The 19,811-nt window shown below is 40.9% G+C and overlaps 1 protein-coding gene across 1 annotated transcript in view; it reads left to right on the top strand.

Moving 5' to 3' along the window:
• lig1 (ligase I, DNA, ATP-dependent) overlaps positions 1–18,987 on the top strand; it is a 50,300-nt gene extending 31,313 nt beyond the window's left edge. Inside the window, exons 21-27 of the mRNA XM_056392146.1 lie at positions 637–781; positions 2,551–2,633; positions 3,352–3,504; positions 8,338–8,391; positions 13,284–13,427; positions 14,314–14,406; positions 18,791–18,987. Coding sequence (XP_056248121.1) covers positions 637–781; positions 2,551–2,633; positions 3,352–3,504; positions 8,338–8,391; positions 13,284–13,427; positions 14,314–14,406; positions 18,791–18,865 — 747 coding nt within the window. The 3' untranslated portion in view covers positions 18,866–18,987. The remainder of the gene's footprint in view (positions 1–636; positions 782–2,550; positions 2,634–3,351; positions 3,505–8,337; positions 8,392–13,283; positions 13,428–14,313; positions 14,407–18,790) is intronic.
• The last annotated feature ends 824 nt before the right edge of the window (positions 18,988–19,811 follow it).

Below are 19,811 nucleotides of genomic sequence, written 5' to 3' on the forward strand. Positions count from 1 at the left end.
TCACAAAATGTAAATCTTGTCAAAAACTTTCTCAGTGGTTTGGGGTGGCACTGAGGGAAATTTGGACTGAGATATGATCCCTCACTGGCTTTCCACACTTGCATATGGTCAGTAGTGTGCGTTAGAAGCTGTTTTAATTCGTTGCTGTTTTTAGTATAGAAAACGCAGCAATGTGTCAGCGGAAAAATCTGCAGCTTTTGACTTTTAGTGCATCACCCTGTCATCAATTCTCTATGTAGATGCTTTTCTACTTTAGCCAAGTGTTGAAAGACTTGAGTTAGTTAGCGGCCTTTTTTTAATGGACAAATGCCCCAAAAACTCCAGTGGATGTTTGGAAACATGCTCATAGTGATTGTCTTTTTGTGTGTGCGCTGCAGGTTTGAGACTGTATGTGCATGCATGCGCGTGGGGGTGTTTGTATGTGTGTCCAGAGCTGTCGTGACTGTTTCTGTGAGTATACTCTGAGACTGTGTGATTGTGTTTGTGTGGGTAGCTAGTTGAGATGGCATTTCATCCTTGTCATTGCAAGGCTCCAAGCTACGAAGAGGAAATGGTTGTAATGATGCACAGTTTTGCCATTTGTAATGATGCATGTGGCTTTTTTTTTTTTTTTTTTTTGTATGTGTGTTTGTGTAGTCCCTGGTGCGACAGCCGTTGAGTCGGCGTCGGGCTCTGCTGAAAGAAAGCTTCTCAGAGGTGGAGGGAGAGTTTATGTTCGCCCGATCCATTGACTCTGACAACACAGACGCCATCGCTGAGTTCCTGGAGCAGTCTGTCCGAGGTGTGTGTTGGTGTGCGTGTGAGATGAAGAGCGACTTACTTACTTGTTTTCCTTCTTCCTGTCTTTTTGTGTCTTGAACTTTGAATGTGTACTAACTGTGTAGTTGTTTCCTCGCCTGCTGTCCCTGTGCATCTTGAACCTTTTTTGTGTGTGGGTGTGTTGCGTGAGCTTCATTTCATTTGTGCATTTGCCTGCTGCCTTCATGTGTAGATTGTGTGAGAGATGTGTGTAGTAGTTGTGTCCTTGTTCTGACTCTTTGTTTGGCCTGGATGTTGTTTGGATTATTGTGTGTTTGTGTGTGTGTGTGCCACAGAGATGGAACCTGTGAGTTGTGTAATTGAGTTTTCCTGTGTTTCTGACTGTATAAATGAGAGAGAACATAGAAGTGTGTATCCCCTTGTGTATATGAGCTATATAGCCTGTGTCCTTGTCTACTATCTGCCTTTGTGTCCTCGGGGCTCCAGACTGAGACATCTCAACGGTCACATGTGCAACCATTTAGAGAGCGTGCAAATTAAAATTTCATGTGGTTACGTGTTACATGATGATCACGAGGATGGTTTGGTGTCCCTCCAGCACGGGTACTGTGTTCGCCCTTGTGGTTGAAAGTAGTACTTTTTCTTCTTTGCTGGCCAGTTGCTCTTCCCCTGCCTGCACTTTTAGCATCAGTGAAACTCGGGAAACAATCCATTTAGCTTTTACCATGTTCCAAAGATGAAGCGGCCTGTAGCTGATTATTTTAAAGAACACAATGAGGAGAGGGGGAAGAGGCTGGTCGAGAGGGGACAGCCAATGAGAGATCCCGACGAAGCGGGAACCTCCGAGGCTGAAAAAAAATGAAGCCAACACTGAAGTACCAAAAACTGCACTTCTTCGAATGTTCCAACAGTGAGTCAATCCCCATAGACTCCCATGTTAAAACGCCCAACTTTACAGCACAAATAAACAAGTTTACAGAACTGTTTACAAAAACAGTTTTGGTCTCTGTAGCTAATTTCCTCCTTCATGACAACTGTACGGGAGGTGAATTTTTAGATAGCTCACTCATTCGGCATACACCAAGTCTTGGCTTGACATGCGACTCTCCCCTAGCCGGGAGTTCGGCGAAGTCAGGTACTGGCAGGATGACGACGGTGGAACAGCCCACTCTGAGCTTCAAAACCGCTCTTCAGAAACCTATGGGTGACGTCACGGAGGCAACGTCCATCTTTATCTTTACAGTCTACGGTCCTGACTCAAGACACAACTGATGAGAGCGCAGGTGCCGGCAGGGAGAGACTGACTGAGCCTGTGACGAAGAAAAAGTACTACTTTCAACCACAATGGCTGACGCAGTACTGTGGTGGTGATACATGGGGAATGCTGTGTGTCTGTGTGTTATGTGGCCTGTCCATTGCAGGCAACTCTAAACTTGTTACCGGGTCAACACAGTTAAATCTTGGGATTTTCAAGTCACACAACAACGGTAAGAAACACAAAACTTGGAGCGAGCGATGCATCACCTACAGCACTGAGCCCCTCCCTGCTTCTTCTCAGTGGTTAGATGAGAGTAATCACTCAACAGAGGAGAATGACATGGTCATCAAGTTCAAGTCTGGAGCCCCGGTCCTGCACCTCTTTGTGTGTCTGTTTGTGTGTGTCACAGTGGGAGACAAAGACCGTCTGTGTATCTGAGAGATAATCTGTTCATTTCCTTTCTGCACAGGAAGAATCGTGATTTGGTATATTAATGTGTTTGTGTGTGCGTGTGTGTTTGTTTGTGTGTGTAGATTCCTGTGAGGGCCTGATGGTGAAGACTCTGGAGAAAGATGCCACCTACGAAATTGCCAAGCGCTCTCATAACTGGCTCAAGGTGTGTGTGGCGGTGGGGGTATGTGGGTGTGGGTGTGGGTGTTGATGGGGTTGGCCTTGTGAACAGTGTTAATTTGCCCAAACTTTACGCACTCTACTTGTTAATGTGGAGACACACTGACCCCAACATGTGTGTTACAGAATTCAAAGCACTTTGTCTGTTTATGACACAGACACATACGAGTATAAAGTGACAGTCAAGACCATGGAGTTCGTTACTTCTTGCTATAACATGCAAACGCTGTTTTCTTGTTCTTTTAAATGTTCCAGTTTATTGCAAAATACAAATAATAGAATATTTAAAATGCCAAAATAAAGCAGCTTATTGTAGCAGAGGGATTTGATTTACATAAAGCTGCTCTGAAGTGTAAAGAATGATGAGTCCTCATAAAGACACAACATTTTTCACATACCTCAATTGATTAGAGTCTCAGCTTTACAGCCAAACTGGCTTCAGATTTCTGGAGGACAATAACATTTTCAAGACTATTAGCTTGTCATCATTTCGAGGTAGCATTAGAGACCTCTGACAGTTCACATTATTAATAAATGGCGTTTAATTGTGCCCTCTGGCTTTAAACTTATGCAAAGAAAACCAGTACCTTTTTTAGGAGTTGTAACTGATGAGATTTTGTTGTATTTTTCAGCTCCAGTTATGCATAACACCCCTGATCGTAAAATACACAGTACTAACTAACACAACGTTATTCTCCCCCCAGCTGAAGAAAGACTACCTGGAGGGGGTGGGCGACACAGTGGACCTGTGTGTGATTGGCGCCTACATGGGGAAAGGCAAGAGGACGGGCACCTACGGGGGCTTCCTGCTGGCGTGCTATGATGATGAGAACGAGGAGTTCCAGTCCATCTGCAAGGTGTGTGTCTGTACAGTGCATGTATAAACATGTCTAAACAAAAAACGTACGGCTACTGGGTTGTTTCACTGAGAAGAAATTACAGCAGAAAATTCCTTTTTTCTTTTATTCCTCCTGAAGCATGAAATGCGCAAATGATGTTTTCAAGTTTAATCATTTCTTAGACTTTGGAGTAGTTTATCTTATCATTTTGATCAAGATTCACATAATACAATCTGTGAAATAATAAGAGCAATCAACTTTTTTTCTTTATTTTATTTTATTTTTTACACATACTCCTCCACAATATGGAGAGATGTATTGAAGAATAAAAAATGATTCAGTGTCAATATCCTTAATTTCTAATTGTTTGGAAACAGTCCAACATGTTTCAGTTTGTGGTTTTCATCAGGGGAAAGTTGTTAATCCTACAAGTGTTTACAGAGTTTTTATGTTTTCAGACTTTTTTCTCTTCTCTTTGTGTGCTTCGCAAATCCCCTCTCTCATTCTGTGAAAACCACAGAACGACTAAGACAGACGTGTCACCTAGAAGAAATGGTTATTTATTGTATTTATATTTCATTTGAAGCATGATACTTTTGCTGAAGCTTCTGGATGAAGGTGTGCTTTGATCTAGCTGCATATTGTTGTCCAGCAAAAAAAAGAAATATAAATGTTCACTCACACAATATGCTGTTCTTTACCTTATATTCACCACATCTTACTAGCATAGCTGTAGTGCTCAAAAACACATTTTAAATGTCCAGTGTCTCCAATGCATTTCTTGAGTTGGCCTAAACCACAGAACCCAGAGAAAATGATTTTATATTTCTGGACTGGACACGTATGTCAACATTTTCAGGCAGCAGTTGAATCCTACATGTCGAATTCAAAAAATCGATGTAATTTAATTTTGCCCTTTTGGTGTTTCATGTGTATAAACATGTAACCACTGGGAGGCAAGAGTGATAAAAAATAACTTCATAATACGCCCAATTTTCTGCTCCAAGATTCAGTTCTAGTTACACCTGGATAAAACTAATAGTAGTAATAGAACATAATAATAGAACAGTCCTGCAATAAATGATGGTTATAATGTTCATTTATGAGTAACTGTCTGCGACCAGAGAGGTGTTTCTGTTATTCAGCTGACCCTCATTCATATAATCGGGTTCAACAAAAATAATACAAACATCTGACCATAAAAAACAATACAGATCAACAGCACCACAAACTACATCCTCCAAAACGATCATAAACCTCTCTACGCAAACATTATAACCGTCATGACAGTAAGATTTATTCTAGGACCGCTGTATTAGACTATTGCTTTATGTAGGTGTACCTAATAAACGGCCAGATTATTGTATTTTATGTATTGTTACACCCCGAGCGACTTGTTTTTCAACTTGTTTGTTTCTCTTCTGTGCCATATGTATTTTAGATCTTTGTATTAAGGTGCTATAGAGTGTTAATGGAGTGTGAGAGTTTTGCTGTTTATGGTTGTGTGTGTGTGTGTGTGTGTGTGTGTGTGTGTGTGTGTGTGTGTGTGTGTGCGCTGCAGGGTGTTTTTATGTTTGTGCTAAGTATATTTTGGATGTGTTTGTTGGTTTTTTTTGTGTGTGTGGTTGAGCTGTGTTTGTGTGTGCGCTGTTTGAACTGTCATTTTTTTCCCCTCAAATTTGAGTTGGAGGTAAATGTTTAGTGTGTGTGTGTGTGTGTGTGTGTGTGTGTGTGTGTGTGTGTGTGTGTGTGTGTGTGTGTGTGTGTGTGGGGAGGCGTGACTGGGTGCATCTTAGAATAAGTGGTAAACATGTATTGGAGCATGCGTGACCACCTGAGTGTGTGTATTTGTGTGTGTGTACGTGTTTGAGATAATCAGAGCGTGAACATGTCAGAGTACGACTTCACCAAAGAGCATAAATTCTGTCTTGTCTGTCCTGCAAAAAGCTTCTATCTGCATTTTTTTTTTCCCCCTCTGTAACTTTTATGTCTTTATCCATGGAAAAGGGATTTAGTGAGCAGCGAGCACATACCTTTTTTCTTTTTTTTCCCTTCCCAGAACCGCCCGCTTCACTTTCATATACTTACACACATTCACACCTGGGATCTGGCGGGTAGAACCGCAGCGCTCTGCTGTTGGCCGCTGAGCAGCTTCAGTGGAGCCGATGGAGGTTAAAGCACCCATTAGATTACCTTGTTAACTTTTCAGGCACTCTAGTGGTTTTCTCATGTTCGCACTGCTTCTTCTATAAAGAAAATGTCAATGTAAAATGTTGTCACACTGACCTGGAAAATGTGGCTAGTCTTGATGCGAGTTTAAATTACACAACAGAACACACAGTGGATGAATAACTCCTGTCTTTTGTCTGTTATTGATTTTCATGTTAATCTGTTTCTGCGCTTGTATAGCTGCTAGCTCCAGTGTGTCCGAGTCCTTCAGGTTCCAGATATTTTATCAACACAAGAGTTTTATTTTATACTGTCAGCATTGTTTAAACTTTCAGGTCTCCAGCTCTAATCAAACGCAGACTGAACTGCAGAATGGCAGGATTCAAACGCAGCATGTGACCCGGTGCATCCAGTCACACCAAGTTTTATCAAATCTATTATTCACACTTTCGCTTCAGATCTTGGCCGCATTAAGATCAAGTCTCAAACTCTGAGGTGTCCTCGATGGCATCCGTTTTTGATCTCAGCTGTGTGTGGATATCTTGGCAGTTACATCTTGTGCTTTCTTAAAGTTGAGTCGGTGCATCTCCTCCCCCATGCACAGCAACTTTAGCAATATTTTAGAAAGCACACTGAGGCTCACAGGCTTCAAAAACCAGAGCCAGAATCAGTTTATGTCATAATTAAGTAGCAGGCTGATTGATGTTTCGGCACTTGGCATACTTAATGGCAGTCAGTGGGCTTTGTTTTTCATATTGCTCAGCATGAAACATTGTGGATATTGCAGGCAATGTTGTTGTTTTTTTTTAGTGTGCCTTTATTGACAATCAAAAATGGTACAGGGGAAAGAAACCTCGAAGATTGCTGGACGATTGTATGTATTGAATATTCTAGATAAATGCCGTAGTAGAATTTTTTTTAAGATGAGCATCACTCAAAACAAAATCAAAAATCTTCCCAGATAACAGGAATCAATTATCAATTACACTGTGTCTACACAGGAGGCGTCACATGAGCAGAAACTCAAAGTCCTCTAACATGGGATGTGTTCAGGAACAGTGTAGAGTGTAGGTCACCTGTGCTTTTGCCCAGTACACATGCACTGTAGTTACGTGTGTGTAAAATGGATTTAAAATAGAAGCGTCGCTGTTCTGTCAGACGTGCGCGAGATGGACGACTGAGAAATGCAGCTGAAACATGTCCTGTGTAGACGTGACGTTCATCTTTACTGTGGTGCATCATGGCAGTACAGCAGTTAAAGGTGTGTGTCATATGACTGCGGCATTTACGTTTCCTGCGAGCTGCATGTCATCTTTCTATCTCTCCTTCAATCTTCAATGTCAGCCATGAAAAAAAGGCTTAAATCTATAAAAAAACAAAAAAAACAATCTTGTCCTTGACATGGTAAACTTAAAGAACCCTCGGTTTGAGAGGCTCTTCTGTAGCTGAAAGCAGAATTTAAGTCACGTTTCCATTTCCCAAATGTAATTTCAACTCTCTGTCCTGCTTAAACGTCCTTGAGCGAGTTCTCAGCAGATCCAGGATCAGTGCTGCTGCTGCTGCTGCTGCTGCTGCGAAGTCCACGCAGACTTCCCTCCCAGAAACAAAGGAGTAAATCTGAAACAGAAAGGACAGTTACTGCAGGTTACAGTCACAGCAGCAACTTGTTGTTTGGAGTCACGACATTACTTAAACTTTTACAGGACAATATTGTATTCTGTTTATTTGGCTTTGACATTTTACAGTGGTGAAGTTGGAAAACTCCCATAGACCCACAAAAGGCTAATTCACTGGACATCTGGTCATCATTGGCACTGGCACTGACACGCCCTGATATGAAATCCCTGTCACTTCAGCACTTGTGCATCAAGGCAACTGCTTGTTCTATTTTATTTTCATGCTTAGTTTTTCTATCACGAGTACAGAGTATTATGTCAGCACCCATCTCGTTAAACGCTTTTTCTGGGTGAGCTCAGTGGGACGCCTTAGAACAGACTTAACAGCTTGGGCTCTTGGTAGATGAGTCTCCTTATGTACTTTGATGGGGTTTATTGAACATCTGTGGCTTGATATTATGGGAGGCAGGAATGACTCGGAGCAACGCTTCTATGAGTTTTTACTTCAGAGTAGAAAAATCAAGAAACTTATTCCAGAAAAAACACGTGTTCAAAGGCATCCATTCAAAAACAATAGAAACCAAATAACAAGAAATTCTAAGAATATAAGTCAGTTTGATACAGGACTTGGCCTGGCGAGATAGATAAAGCTAAATGCATGAAGGTACCACAGTTGAATGAAACCACTTTAAACCTTCTTGTGTTGAATGCAGCCTTGAAACATAAAGACCTTGTGGACACCTGCAGAATACACCTTATTAGAACACATACTGTGAGCTGGAAAATTCTATATTTGCATGATATGCCAGCCTTTTTTTCTTTTCCTTTCAGTGCATGTCAGCCCATTAGGTGATTCCTGTGTCTCGGTGGGTTCAGGTCTTTTGAGAGGTGACACAACGCTTCAGGCAAAGCAGGCAGACGAGGCGCTCATGGCGTAGGGGTGGATTTGCTTGCTGTTCCGCGCTCTGCCTGTCGCTGCCAAATGTCTGCTGTCTCACCATGAGGAAATATGTGGACGTGTATGTCTTGAGTGTATGTCTTTCTTATCTCCTTTCGTCTCTTTCAGATCGGGACAGGCTTCAAGGATGAAGATCTGGAGCAGCATTACAAGTTCTTAAAGGTAAAATCATAGACTGGGCTTTTGAAATTCAGCAGCTACAGCTTGATTTTTTTATTTTTATTTAACACAGAATCAGATTCAGTTTTGTGGTTAAGAACCAGAATGAGTGTGAGGTCTTTGGGGCCCTTCATTCTACAAATAATCACTCGCTAATTCCCTCTTTTCACATATAATAGACATTTATAAACTGAAATAGGATGACCAGTGTGCAAAAATCCTCCAAAAATACAACTCAAATTATGCCGTTGTTTGTAAGCGATGCCTCAGGGAACTTTTAACTTGACAAAATGAGAGAAGTCATAGAAATAAGCTCAGGTATGTTTTTCCCCCGCCTGAGGCTTGTCCACATATTGTCTGTTACTGGCAACGTGCTATATGCCACGGGAAAGAAATGACAGAAATACGACAGAGTACGCTTTGAAATAAATTTCTTGGCTTGCGAATGTGTGAATTTAGTCACTGCTTTGGAAACACTGGGCTGAGATCATAAACCACTTCTGTTTCACCAATAATAACAGGCTTTTGGAGTAACTGTACAGGCGCGCTCTGACATTAGGTAATGAATTGCTTTTTCAATTTACATCTGAAGAGGTTTGTTCCAGAGTGGCAGCATTTGAAGAAATTGATAACTGCTCTCTGAAAATCATAGCTGTTGTCGGAGCCAGGATTCATTTGAGTACATTGTTGACTTTATCTGCTAAACTTAGACCCACTTTTAGCAAAATAAGAGCACAGGCTTTTAAAATCAGTTTATTAAAGTGACTAAGTGTTAAGTAACACTACCTGTACATGTAGTACGCTGTGGTGTTTTGGGATGAACTAACGTTAAAGAAGTATTCTAAAGGTGAAGGGTATACCCTCAGTTGTACAAACTGCTGCTCAGGACAGAATCACAGTGAAACAGTGATTGAAAAGGCGGCGTAACCTTTTTTTTTTTTTTCCCTCCCCAGACCAATACAGCCTGTACTGTAGTGCTTTGTAATGAAGCCCTCCATCTGAAAGTGATGGATGGTGAATTAAGGCTTGCTGCTGGTGTGGCCGTGGTGCTTTAGTTGCAGCGGGGCTCCAGACAGGGAGACGATTGGCTCTGTTCCCACACCTCTGGGTGCTGAGGTGCTGTGCTTTTAACAAGGGACACACTGATCCCTTTTCTTTTCTGTCCTGATGTTGATTCTGATACAGTAGCTGAACTCAGCAAGTACAGCTCTTAAACCAGAGCTCCTATTTTCTTTCACTGTTCAAAATCTAGCTCATTGTGTGGATGTCATGGGGATTATTCCTCTACTGCACGTGTTTGGTAACAAGGCTGGAACTACTCAACAGCTGAGGCGATTGATCAGTTAGGTGATTAACAGAAAATCTATTTCCCAACTAATACGTTTTTAAGTAAAATGTTCATTTCAGTTTAGCTAGCTGCGCTTGTTTGTTTCTTTTCAGCCTAGTTGCCGGTTTCCCCATATCTCAGATATTAACTTACACTACAGTGGACAATACAGTGCTACTGTAATTGATAAAAATGATAAATTCAGTATTAGATTTACTCCACAGCATTAAAGCTGGGCCAGAAATCTAGAAAAAAGCCCAGAATTTGAAAATACAGACTTCCCCTTTAGCTCCAATTAGCAGATGGTTAAACCTTTAGCAACATTCAACATGGCCACTCATCACCTGCTTTCATGTGAAATCAACCTACGCATTCAGATATCACAGTTCTCTCCATCTGTGAGACGCTGGAGTGATAGCCCCCCCTCTTCTCTCTTTGCCTTCATTTAGTCATTTCTGGAGTGCCATAATGCTTCTCTTACACCTGTACACTGACTCCAAACCATGGATTTATTGAACTAGAAAACATTTTGATCCCAGTCAGGTCTTTTTCTGTCGGCTCACGACCGATAGTCATTGTGCAGGCGTTACTCTTTTCATCACTGCTGATTTCTAATAGCTTTTATGCATATAACTTTTCTCAGTCACATTTAAAAGCCAGTTCTCTGCTGTTATTTGTATGATATAAGCTTCTTTGTGAAAAATTCTTTCATTATGATAAAATTCTTTTATCAAAAAATTTAAAGTAAGACCCAAGAAGTACTAAACTAGAATTGGCCTTTAACTATCAGTTTCCTTTTGAGCAAGAAGTTGAATTTATTTTTTGCTCACCATTATTGCTGCATAATCAAATGATCCATTTCATTTGAAATAAACCAAAAATTTTCGACAGCCGGTACAAAAACAGTGTGTTTTCCCAGCAACACCTGTACGTTGATTGTAATTACTCTACCAAGTCTCTTTATATTTGCCCTCAAGATTCACCTGGTGCTTGGAGGTGTGAATCTATTCAAAATAACACAAATAGTTGGAAATAACTGAAATGGCTCCTACACATTCACATTTTTAGGTTTGTGTAAAGTCTAATTATTGTTTTTAAGGGAAACTGCTGTGATCATGGTGACAGTGATGGAGCGCTCATATGGCTCAAAAAGCTCAAAGCAGAATCTTTCCTATAGAAATGTTGTTTAAATAACTGGCTTATAGTAATCAAGCAGTCCGCTCACACTGTTCATTATGGGTGTTTTTATACGAGACAACATATAAAGCAAAAACTTAAAAACTGTTACTGCAATCTTTCACATGCTTAGACTCTCCTCTTACTAACTATTCACTCAAGCCATAGTGTGTAACAATTGTCCCAACACCAGTTCACTCATGTGTGTGTGTGAGCGAGTGTGTGTGTGTGCGCGCGAGCGAGTCTGTGTGTGTGCGAGGGAGTGTGTGTGAGCGCGCACGCTGTACGCTACGTGATATCTTCACCACTGTGACTCAGTGAGTTATTTTGCCCTCCCCGTCCTGCTCTGCTCGCGTTCGGGACTTTCACAGTGCGTAATTATCGTCCCCGTTCTCTCACAGCAGCAGGTACGTTACGTGAGTGGAGTGTAATTCATTCACCCTGACCGTTCAGACTGAGCATGAGCAGGAGGGGGCCGCGGCGCAGTTTATTATTTTATCTTTATATCAGTCAAAGCTGCCCGTTTTATTACTTTACATTCATGTAATGAATATACAGATGTCAATTAGATGGTAATCTGCAAGAGAAATGGCGATAAAGTAAAATAATTTGGTTATAATAATCATCCACTTATAGCAATCAATTTGACTTGACTGACGTGATCACTGTAAGTGGTTTCCACTGTATTTAAATTAGCGTTTGGTACATTTTATAACCATAAAGACAAATAAACAGTGTGGATCAGTTCCCTCTGATTGATACCTGACCTGTCTAATAAACTCTGTAAGAGTATCAGAGCATCACTTAGTGTAACTGAGTGGCCACAAGTTTGAGCTCTGACAGAACTCTTGCGTGTATCAGCAGCAGTGTTTTATAAGACTCTACACGCCTACCCGCTCGCTCATTGTTATTCTCTCTGTATAAGAGTGTCACTTTAATGCCTACAGAATAAATACTGTTAGAAAACCAGCAGCACCACTACTGCTGGAGCCCTCTTTCCCCAGCATTACTTAACTATGACCCAGTTCTGTGGCCACTGCAGCAGTGTAGTTAACATTACACTGTTTCAGAGCCTCATTCGCTCAAATGCTGGTTTTACACCAAAAGGGGATGGGTATTATTTTGTGAAAAGTGTGACACCTACGCTGACAGAATGATTGGTCGTGTCAAAGTAAAAAAGGCTCGATTACATACTGAAGTTGACAGTTTGCTTAGAGGAGAGTTTGGTGGAGTCCTGAGCTCAGCTGCTAGGTTTAGTTTTGATTTTTTTTTTTTTTTTCTTTTTTATCCTAAGAGTTGATAATCAGATAACAAAAACATGTATATGAATGTGTTTCTGAATGAAACCTTTCATGTTGGTGTGTGATAATGTGGTTTGGAAATCACCCTCTCATGTTGCCCCTCAGGCAAGAAGGTGTCATTTGAATATGAGAGTATTCGAACTCTGTGCCGTCTCTTGGGACGTGATTGTAAGGCAGCAGCAGGCTCCAGCAGGGCATCCACAGCCACTCTGTCACTGTCTGTTTATTCAGGTTCTCTGTGAATACGTTGCCCTATTTTTTCTTTTGTGTTTTTTTTTTTTTTTTACATTGTGTATGTCTGTATGTATCTACAGCAGTGTTTCCCCCTACCGTTGCCCAGGGAAGACTTTGCAACGGGATCCCCAAGAAACCAAAGGAGGGAAAAAAAACGTACAAAGTAAAAATAAAAAAAATACAAAATCTTTCATGTTATTTACTTAATTTATGTGAACTTGTTACATTTCAGCTCAGTGTGAGAGTCTTTACTGCGTTTTACCGTCATTTACAGTCGTGTTCTCTCCTCCTCTGCTTTCTGTTGCACCGTGTGTGTGTGTGTGTGTGTGTGTGTGTGTGTGTGTGTGTGTGTGTGTGTGTGTGTGTGTGTGTGTGTGTGTGTGTGTGTGTGTGTGGAGAGACTATGACACACACATGGAGGAGAGCAGAGACAGGTTGAGAACTCGTTACATTAAGTGCAATAAAAGCCTTCCAACGAGCATTATAAATCCCTCTGAAACCAAAGATGGGCAGAAGTCGACCTCAAGCATCTGAACATCAGGACAAAATATCAGCAATTTTTTTATTTTTTTTTTTTAAATGCACACAATCTGGCGACAGTGATGAGGATGGCAGCGGCTCTGCTGCTGATGGCAGGCAAACTTGATCCTGAGAGCATGGAAGGACAGACTTTCAACCATCATGGCCATACAAGACCAAAAAAAACTTTATACAATCTTGTAGGATTCAAACTCAAGACAACGGCTACAGAGAACTGATCAAATATAGTGTAGTGTCATTTTTTTTATTTTGCCAGTGGACCACTGGGAAATAAATGACTCCCTTTATTTGTCATTATTTATTTTTATTTTCTCCAGGACCACATTCTGCCGAAGCCCCGTGCCTACTACCGCGTCGACCAATCAGCAGAGCCCGACATGTGGCTCGACGCCGTGCAGGTTTGGGAAGTGAAGTGTGCCGACCTTTCGCTGTCGCCCATCTACAAGGCTGCCATGGGAATGGTCAGTTCAGCCCCCCCCCATGTGTTTCCACTGAAATTCAGCCTGTTACGGTCTGTTGCCTATGAAGAGAAGTCACAATTAGTGGCTCTTCATTGAGTTATTAAAAATGTTGTAAAAGATGCTGGATTTAATGGAACAGATAGTTGTTTATTGGCTGCATGTTTGACACAGAGTCCCACAGTGCACATAAAAGTGTTTGCCATAACATCAAGAGTATATGAGTCATTTTAATCACCGTGGAGGGAAAATGGCTCTGAGATGGACAAGTTATGTCTGTCTAAAATGTATGATGAATGTAATAGAAGGAAATGCTTAGGTTTTTAAATGTTTTGACCATTTTAAGTTATAAAAATCTGAATGTAAAGTTAGCAGTTGTTGCATTTCAGTGTCAATTATCCTTAAATTGTATTTTTAAGCACATGAGATGCACTTTTCCAAGTTTGATTGGTTATGAGGCTCTTATAAACCCATAGTTGTTGACCAGTAACCTCAGATTTCACTGAGATGGATTACATTTATGTAGTGAGCTATTATATTTGATCCTACATATCATATAATCCATCAAAAATCTTGCATACAGTTATTTACATACAGTCATTCCTTTTTAAACCACCCCAGGTATTCAGGAGGAAAAAGTGCAATAAGCGACTACGAGAGGCAGATACATTGAAGTAGGAAAAACGTACAGTTATTCGTAACAGGAAGCTGAGAGGGAATGATGTTTTAGAACCTTGAACTAAAGGGATTTTAACAGCTTTCAAAGCCTGATAGTGAAAAAAATTAATTCAACACACCTCTACCATTTTCAGGACGAATGTTCACATATACCGATCGATCGCAGTTCTCTGTTTACTGATTCTGATTCTGTCTACATGCCTGCCTTCAGGTGGATCCAGAGAAGGGCATTTCTCTGAGGTTCCCCCGCTTCCTTCGGATCAGAGACGACAAAAAACCCGAGGACGCTACGACCGGAGCTCAGGTACGTCAGATTTGCTGCACTGGGAGAAGCCTAGTGAAAAATATAGCAGGGGTGTGAAGTCATCAGCGCAGTAAAGTACAGAATATTGTCAGATACACTTTTTAATTATAGAATATTATCTCTAGAGTGTGCGTGAGGTCAAACACGTGGGCTTTTTGTTTGTTGGGCCATGTCTCAGTGTCATGTAGAGATGATGCATCATCATCATCTTCACGGTCACTTCACAATAGCTGTCCTGTAAAATTTCAAGGGTGAGTAGCTCTCCAAGGACGGTCTTTCTTTTTTTCTTTTTCTTTTTTTATGCTTTGGTTTATGTAGAGTCCTCCCACTGCACGTCGAACACAGCTGTACAGCACCACCTCCGAGTTTAGTGATGGAGTCTGGGAAATATATTGTCATGCAGCAAGCAGGGAGTTGTATTGTACAGTAGAGATGTGCAGGTCAGCTCTGCCCTGACCTGAATACACACATTCAACTACCCAACACCAGTCACCAGCCAGCCTGTGTTCATACTAAATATAAACACATAAATCTAATCAGTGGGTTTCTATTCGATCACTGTATGAATGGACGACACCACACTTGCCTCGATGACAGCAACATTTACCAAATACATAAATTGAATTTCAGCAGTTTGTTTAGGTGTTTTTATTTATTCTAAAACGATGTTCACTTGCTCGTCTCTGACCCGCACACGGCTGACCCATCAGCACATCATTATTTTCTAAGTGACTGCATTACGAGTCGACGCACACACCACTTTACCATTGCACTGTGTGTGATATGGAGTACCTTATACAAACCAGCTGGTCTTACTGCTCCCGGAGAGGCTGAGGAGAACCACCTCTTCTCTTTGAATAGAAAGACTGAATACGCCCTGCTCTCCACTTTTTTCTTTGTACATATTAATAGTGCTGAAAAAAATAGGACTGCAGCAAACAATTATTTTCATTTTCTAGTAATGTTCCAAATATTTTCTTGATTTATCAGTTAAGCATTTGGTCTGTAAAACGACAATTGTAAAGAATGTATGAAAAATGATAAATTATTAAAATGGTTGCTGATTTGTTTTCTGTGAATCGATTAATCAGCTAATCATTCCACCTCTGAAAATGATCCGCAGTTATATTTTGATTTATGAAGTAAAACATTTTTGCTGGTTCCAGCCACATCAATAAAAATTAATTATTTTAGCATTTCGATTTTTTTCTTTTGGCAAAGGCTAATATCACCTTGGGCTCTGGAAGGTTGTGATGGGAATTTGTCCTGGTATTTTATTTTATGTTGTTTTGATAGTTGATCGAGTAAATGATCAATCAAAGGGTAAAAACGGTAGATTAATTAAAAGAAAGTTCAAACTTGTTCAACACACAAAGTTACTTCTTGTACGGCTGCACAATTTATTTTTCCTGGACTTGCAATCAGGAAGCCACTGTGATGACCTGTGGCCACATATTTATTATTATTATTATCTTTATTTAATCAGGGAGTCTCATTAAGATGTCTTTTAAGAGAGATCTGAGAGCAAAAAACATCACAACTACACAATTCAAGAAACCAAGAAACAAGGAGTCAAGAAAAACAGAACGGTCATAACATACTACAAATAATAAAGCTTTAAAATCTCAAGGGGAAATGTTAGACTGTAGTTTGAGAGCAGTTTGCAGCTCATTCCACTGAAATGGTAAATAGTACCTGAGACCAGTTCTGCCAACGTTAGTGCGAACATGAGAGACAGCAAAGGTTAAGTAGTTACTGTGGATACTGGATTTAAATGAGAGAAGAGATGTGAAGGTAGAGGCTATATGATATGGCTATTTCTTCTTGACTGTATGGAGGCCCAACCGACCATGTGATGCAGAGAACAGTATTATTCGTTTGTGATAAAGCCGAGTGCTCTGTGATACACAGGGCTGAACCTCTGTAGTGTTGCTGGGAATATCTCCATAGTCAAGAATAGACATGAAGGCTGACTGCACAATAGTTTTACAGCTGGAGGAAGACGGACGTCCTTTCATTCTACACAAGACGCCTAGTTTGATTTTTCATTTCTGAATCAAATGTTGAATATGAATCTTGAATGACAGCCTACCCTCAAGTATTTGTAGGAATCAGCATCAGTAATGTTTTTCCATTTAAAGTTTTACTTGCAGGTGGAGGTGGAGAAAAACATGTACATGGGCTTTTCAGCATTTTAAAATGTGTCTTCCCTTAATCTGATATAGAGCTTCGTATAATTGATTTATCTGCCAATTTATTTTCTCATTGAATGGAGTCATTGTTTGGTCTGTTATGTGACTTAACTGAGATTTATTCAAATTAAAATCTCTGGTGATGGATAATGACTGAAGTGGCAATCTCAAACGACTTAACACAACATGAAAGTATTGCAGTATTTATTTTTTTGCCATATTTATATATTTGTAATATTACAAACTCAGTCTGGCGACATTCCCCCCAAGAAAGACTCTATTAAGTTGATACTAATGCAAACCAAGCGTTTCCTACTATTGCAGCTTCACATTAAAGACATTTAACTGGCAAAACATGAGTTGACTTTTATTATGAAGTAGGCACAGGAAGAGCCATGTGTTTGTCAGTCAACTTAGCACTTAACGCTGTCGCTCATCAAAAACGCGTCTACGAAGGGCATTCTCTGCATTTTTTTGGACAGCGGATCAGGTTGAAATATTGCCAGAGTAACAGTAAGAGTGAGCTGCAGCACACCTCTAACTTCTCAGCGATGTAACAAACTCCTGCTGTTTGCAGACTCGTGCTGTGTGCAGCATCAAACTCGGTCACGGAAAAAGACCAATTATTGTCTGACTTCTTTATTAAAACAGCAGTTTGTTGAACCGCCCCCACAATTCTCTGTCCTGGAGTATAAAACCGCATTAACCATTTACTACAGATGTCGCCAAATCACCCAGGACTGAAATCTTCCATATTGCCACATAAAACATAAATGCATATCACAGTAAGTCCAAGGTGACGCCGTCAGATTGCCTTTTTAGTCCGACCAACAGTCCAGGACCCTGAGGGATTCAGTCCATCTCAGCAAAGCAGCCCACTCTCACAACTGAAAAGCTGTCACTTGAGTATGTTTGGCATGTTGGCTTAATAAATAACATTAGTGAATCCACAAATAGTTTCAGCTTGAATCTGACATTCTCAGTCATTAATACTGAGAAATCACTTTCCTTCATTGTAGAGAAGTCTATAGTGGCAATTAGTATTACAGAATGCTTTCGCCCACGATCACTAAATATCTGAGGATGATTTTGTGTCTGGCTGTGAATCAAAAATAAAAATCAATCCATCAGCGAGCCACCACCTCCAGCCAGACAAATGCTGGCAATGTTTGGCTGTGCTTTGTAAACATGTGCACTCTCTAGAGCTTTGTCAGACCACAGGCTACCATTTTGAATAACCATTTTGATTCTCTACAAAAAAAACCCCCCAAAAAATACATAATATGTGCTCATCAGCATCAAGAAGTTGTCCTGGAGCTTCTGACTGATTGACTTCCAACACCTTCCTCTAAAATCAAAGCCAGGTATCACACATGCATCGCTCTCGCAGGGATTTTGAATTTTAACGAAACCCCAAAAAAGCCCAAACTATTGTCTCCTTCATTAGATGTGACTCGTTCTATAATGTGGATTTTCACTGACATGAATCAACAGCCACCTGCTAACTGCAGAGTCTGGATTTGTGGTTGTTAGAGTTGAGAGTCACTTTAGGATATCGGCTGCATTTAAATGATACTTCTGTCGGGTAGGTTATTACCTGTGAGGATGCACACGCACGCTTGTTAGAATAACACATCGTTTTACATTGTGCGATTTAGCAGAGAATTTAAATGAAACTTGACCTCATTCACGTCGGATGGAATTATGAACACGTGGAGACTGAACATTTTGGACCCAGGCAGCTGAGAATCAAAGCTTTACCTGGATCCTGTGTAGGAGAAATGATGCGATGTTTCATTGTTTCCATCATCACTGTGCCACCCTGCTGCACTGGTACTGATACTGCTGATTCCTGTTATGCCTGCTGTTCACACATTATTCATTGTCCCGCCTTCCATCTCCTCGCCCCCAAACCCTGGTGAGCTCGAGTGAACACAACCTCCGACTCCCAGTCAGCAGCTGGGAGTCACCGACTTCAAAGGCCGGGATATGAATAATCAAACTGTTATTTTTAGCTTTTCCTCCTCATGTTACTGACCTGACTTCATGATCTCCTTCCCTCCTCCCCTACATCCATCCATCCACCCATCCTGCATTCTCTCTTTCATGCATGCTCTCCCTCTCTCCTCCCTCTTTCTCTCTCAATATCTCTTCTCTGCTCAATCTCTGTCCATCTCATGTGCTCTCTGCAGATTGCGGATTTGTACAAGAAGCAGCAGCAGATTCAGAATCAGGGGGAGAAAGCTGACCCAGAGGACTACTACTGATCATCTGTAGTCATCGGCAGGGGAATAATAAATAATGGCAATTTCAATGTAATTGTAAATAGCTTCTTTCTTTTTGTAATGTTGAATGAAAATAAAGGCTGCTGCCAATTTTAAGCATCCTATCATTTGTTGTATTGATTCATTGAAGTTGCTCCTTTGCTGACTACGATTTTCATTTCAGAGCCAAAATTGCGTAAATATCTCGCTGCATACGATGCACATAGATTCCAAAAAACCCAGATCGACTCAGCAGTTACAGCAAACCTGCTGGTAATAGATCTCTATCAAATATTCACTTTGCAAAACCACCCAGCAAAACATGAAATGTATGCACAGCATACCAATACTTCCAGCTTGCCCTGATTTCTGCCCGGCCACTCAAAAGGTGGCAGCAAAGTGTATTCATCGTGTGTGGTAATAAGAGGACAAGCCAAGGAGATTGCCGGCTGCCTGAAACATAAGTAGAAAAAGACGCAGGAACTGACAGTTGCTCAAACAGCAGGACAAAAGAGAAGCACTCACAGCTTGCATTAGATGATGGAAATCCACTAACTGTCCTGCCTGAATCTATCAGAGACTGCTGGAGATGTGGCGGGGGGGGGGGTCAATTTAAGAGCCAAGGACAGGTGGTTATTACACGAAGAAGCAAAGAGGATTGTGAGTTCCCTCTACAGTGATGCCATGTGAGGATGCAAGTCTGCTTGCAACATAGATTGAAGCGCTTTGTGTTTGCGACTCGAGTCGTAAGCAACTCACAAAGCGCATTAAATGCCAAGCATGAATGTGCAGGGAATATTTTGTTGACATTGACAGACACTGACTCACTGAGAGTTTTTCTCTTGCACACAGGTACACATCATACAAGAGCAACAGATCTGCATTAAACACACAAAGAACTGTTGGACTGGAAACTGCTCTTATCTCTGCAAATAAACTCCCATAAACT

Source organism: Seriola aureovittata, chromosome 12 (assembly GCF_021018895.1).
Source record: "Seriola aureovittata isolate HTS-2021-v1 ecotype China chromosome 12, ASM2101889v1, whole genome shotgun sequence".
Taxonomy (NCBI): domain Eukaryota; kingdom Metazoa; phylum Chordata; class Actinopteri; order Carangiformes; family Carangidae; genus Seriola; species Seriola aureovittata.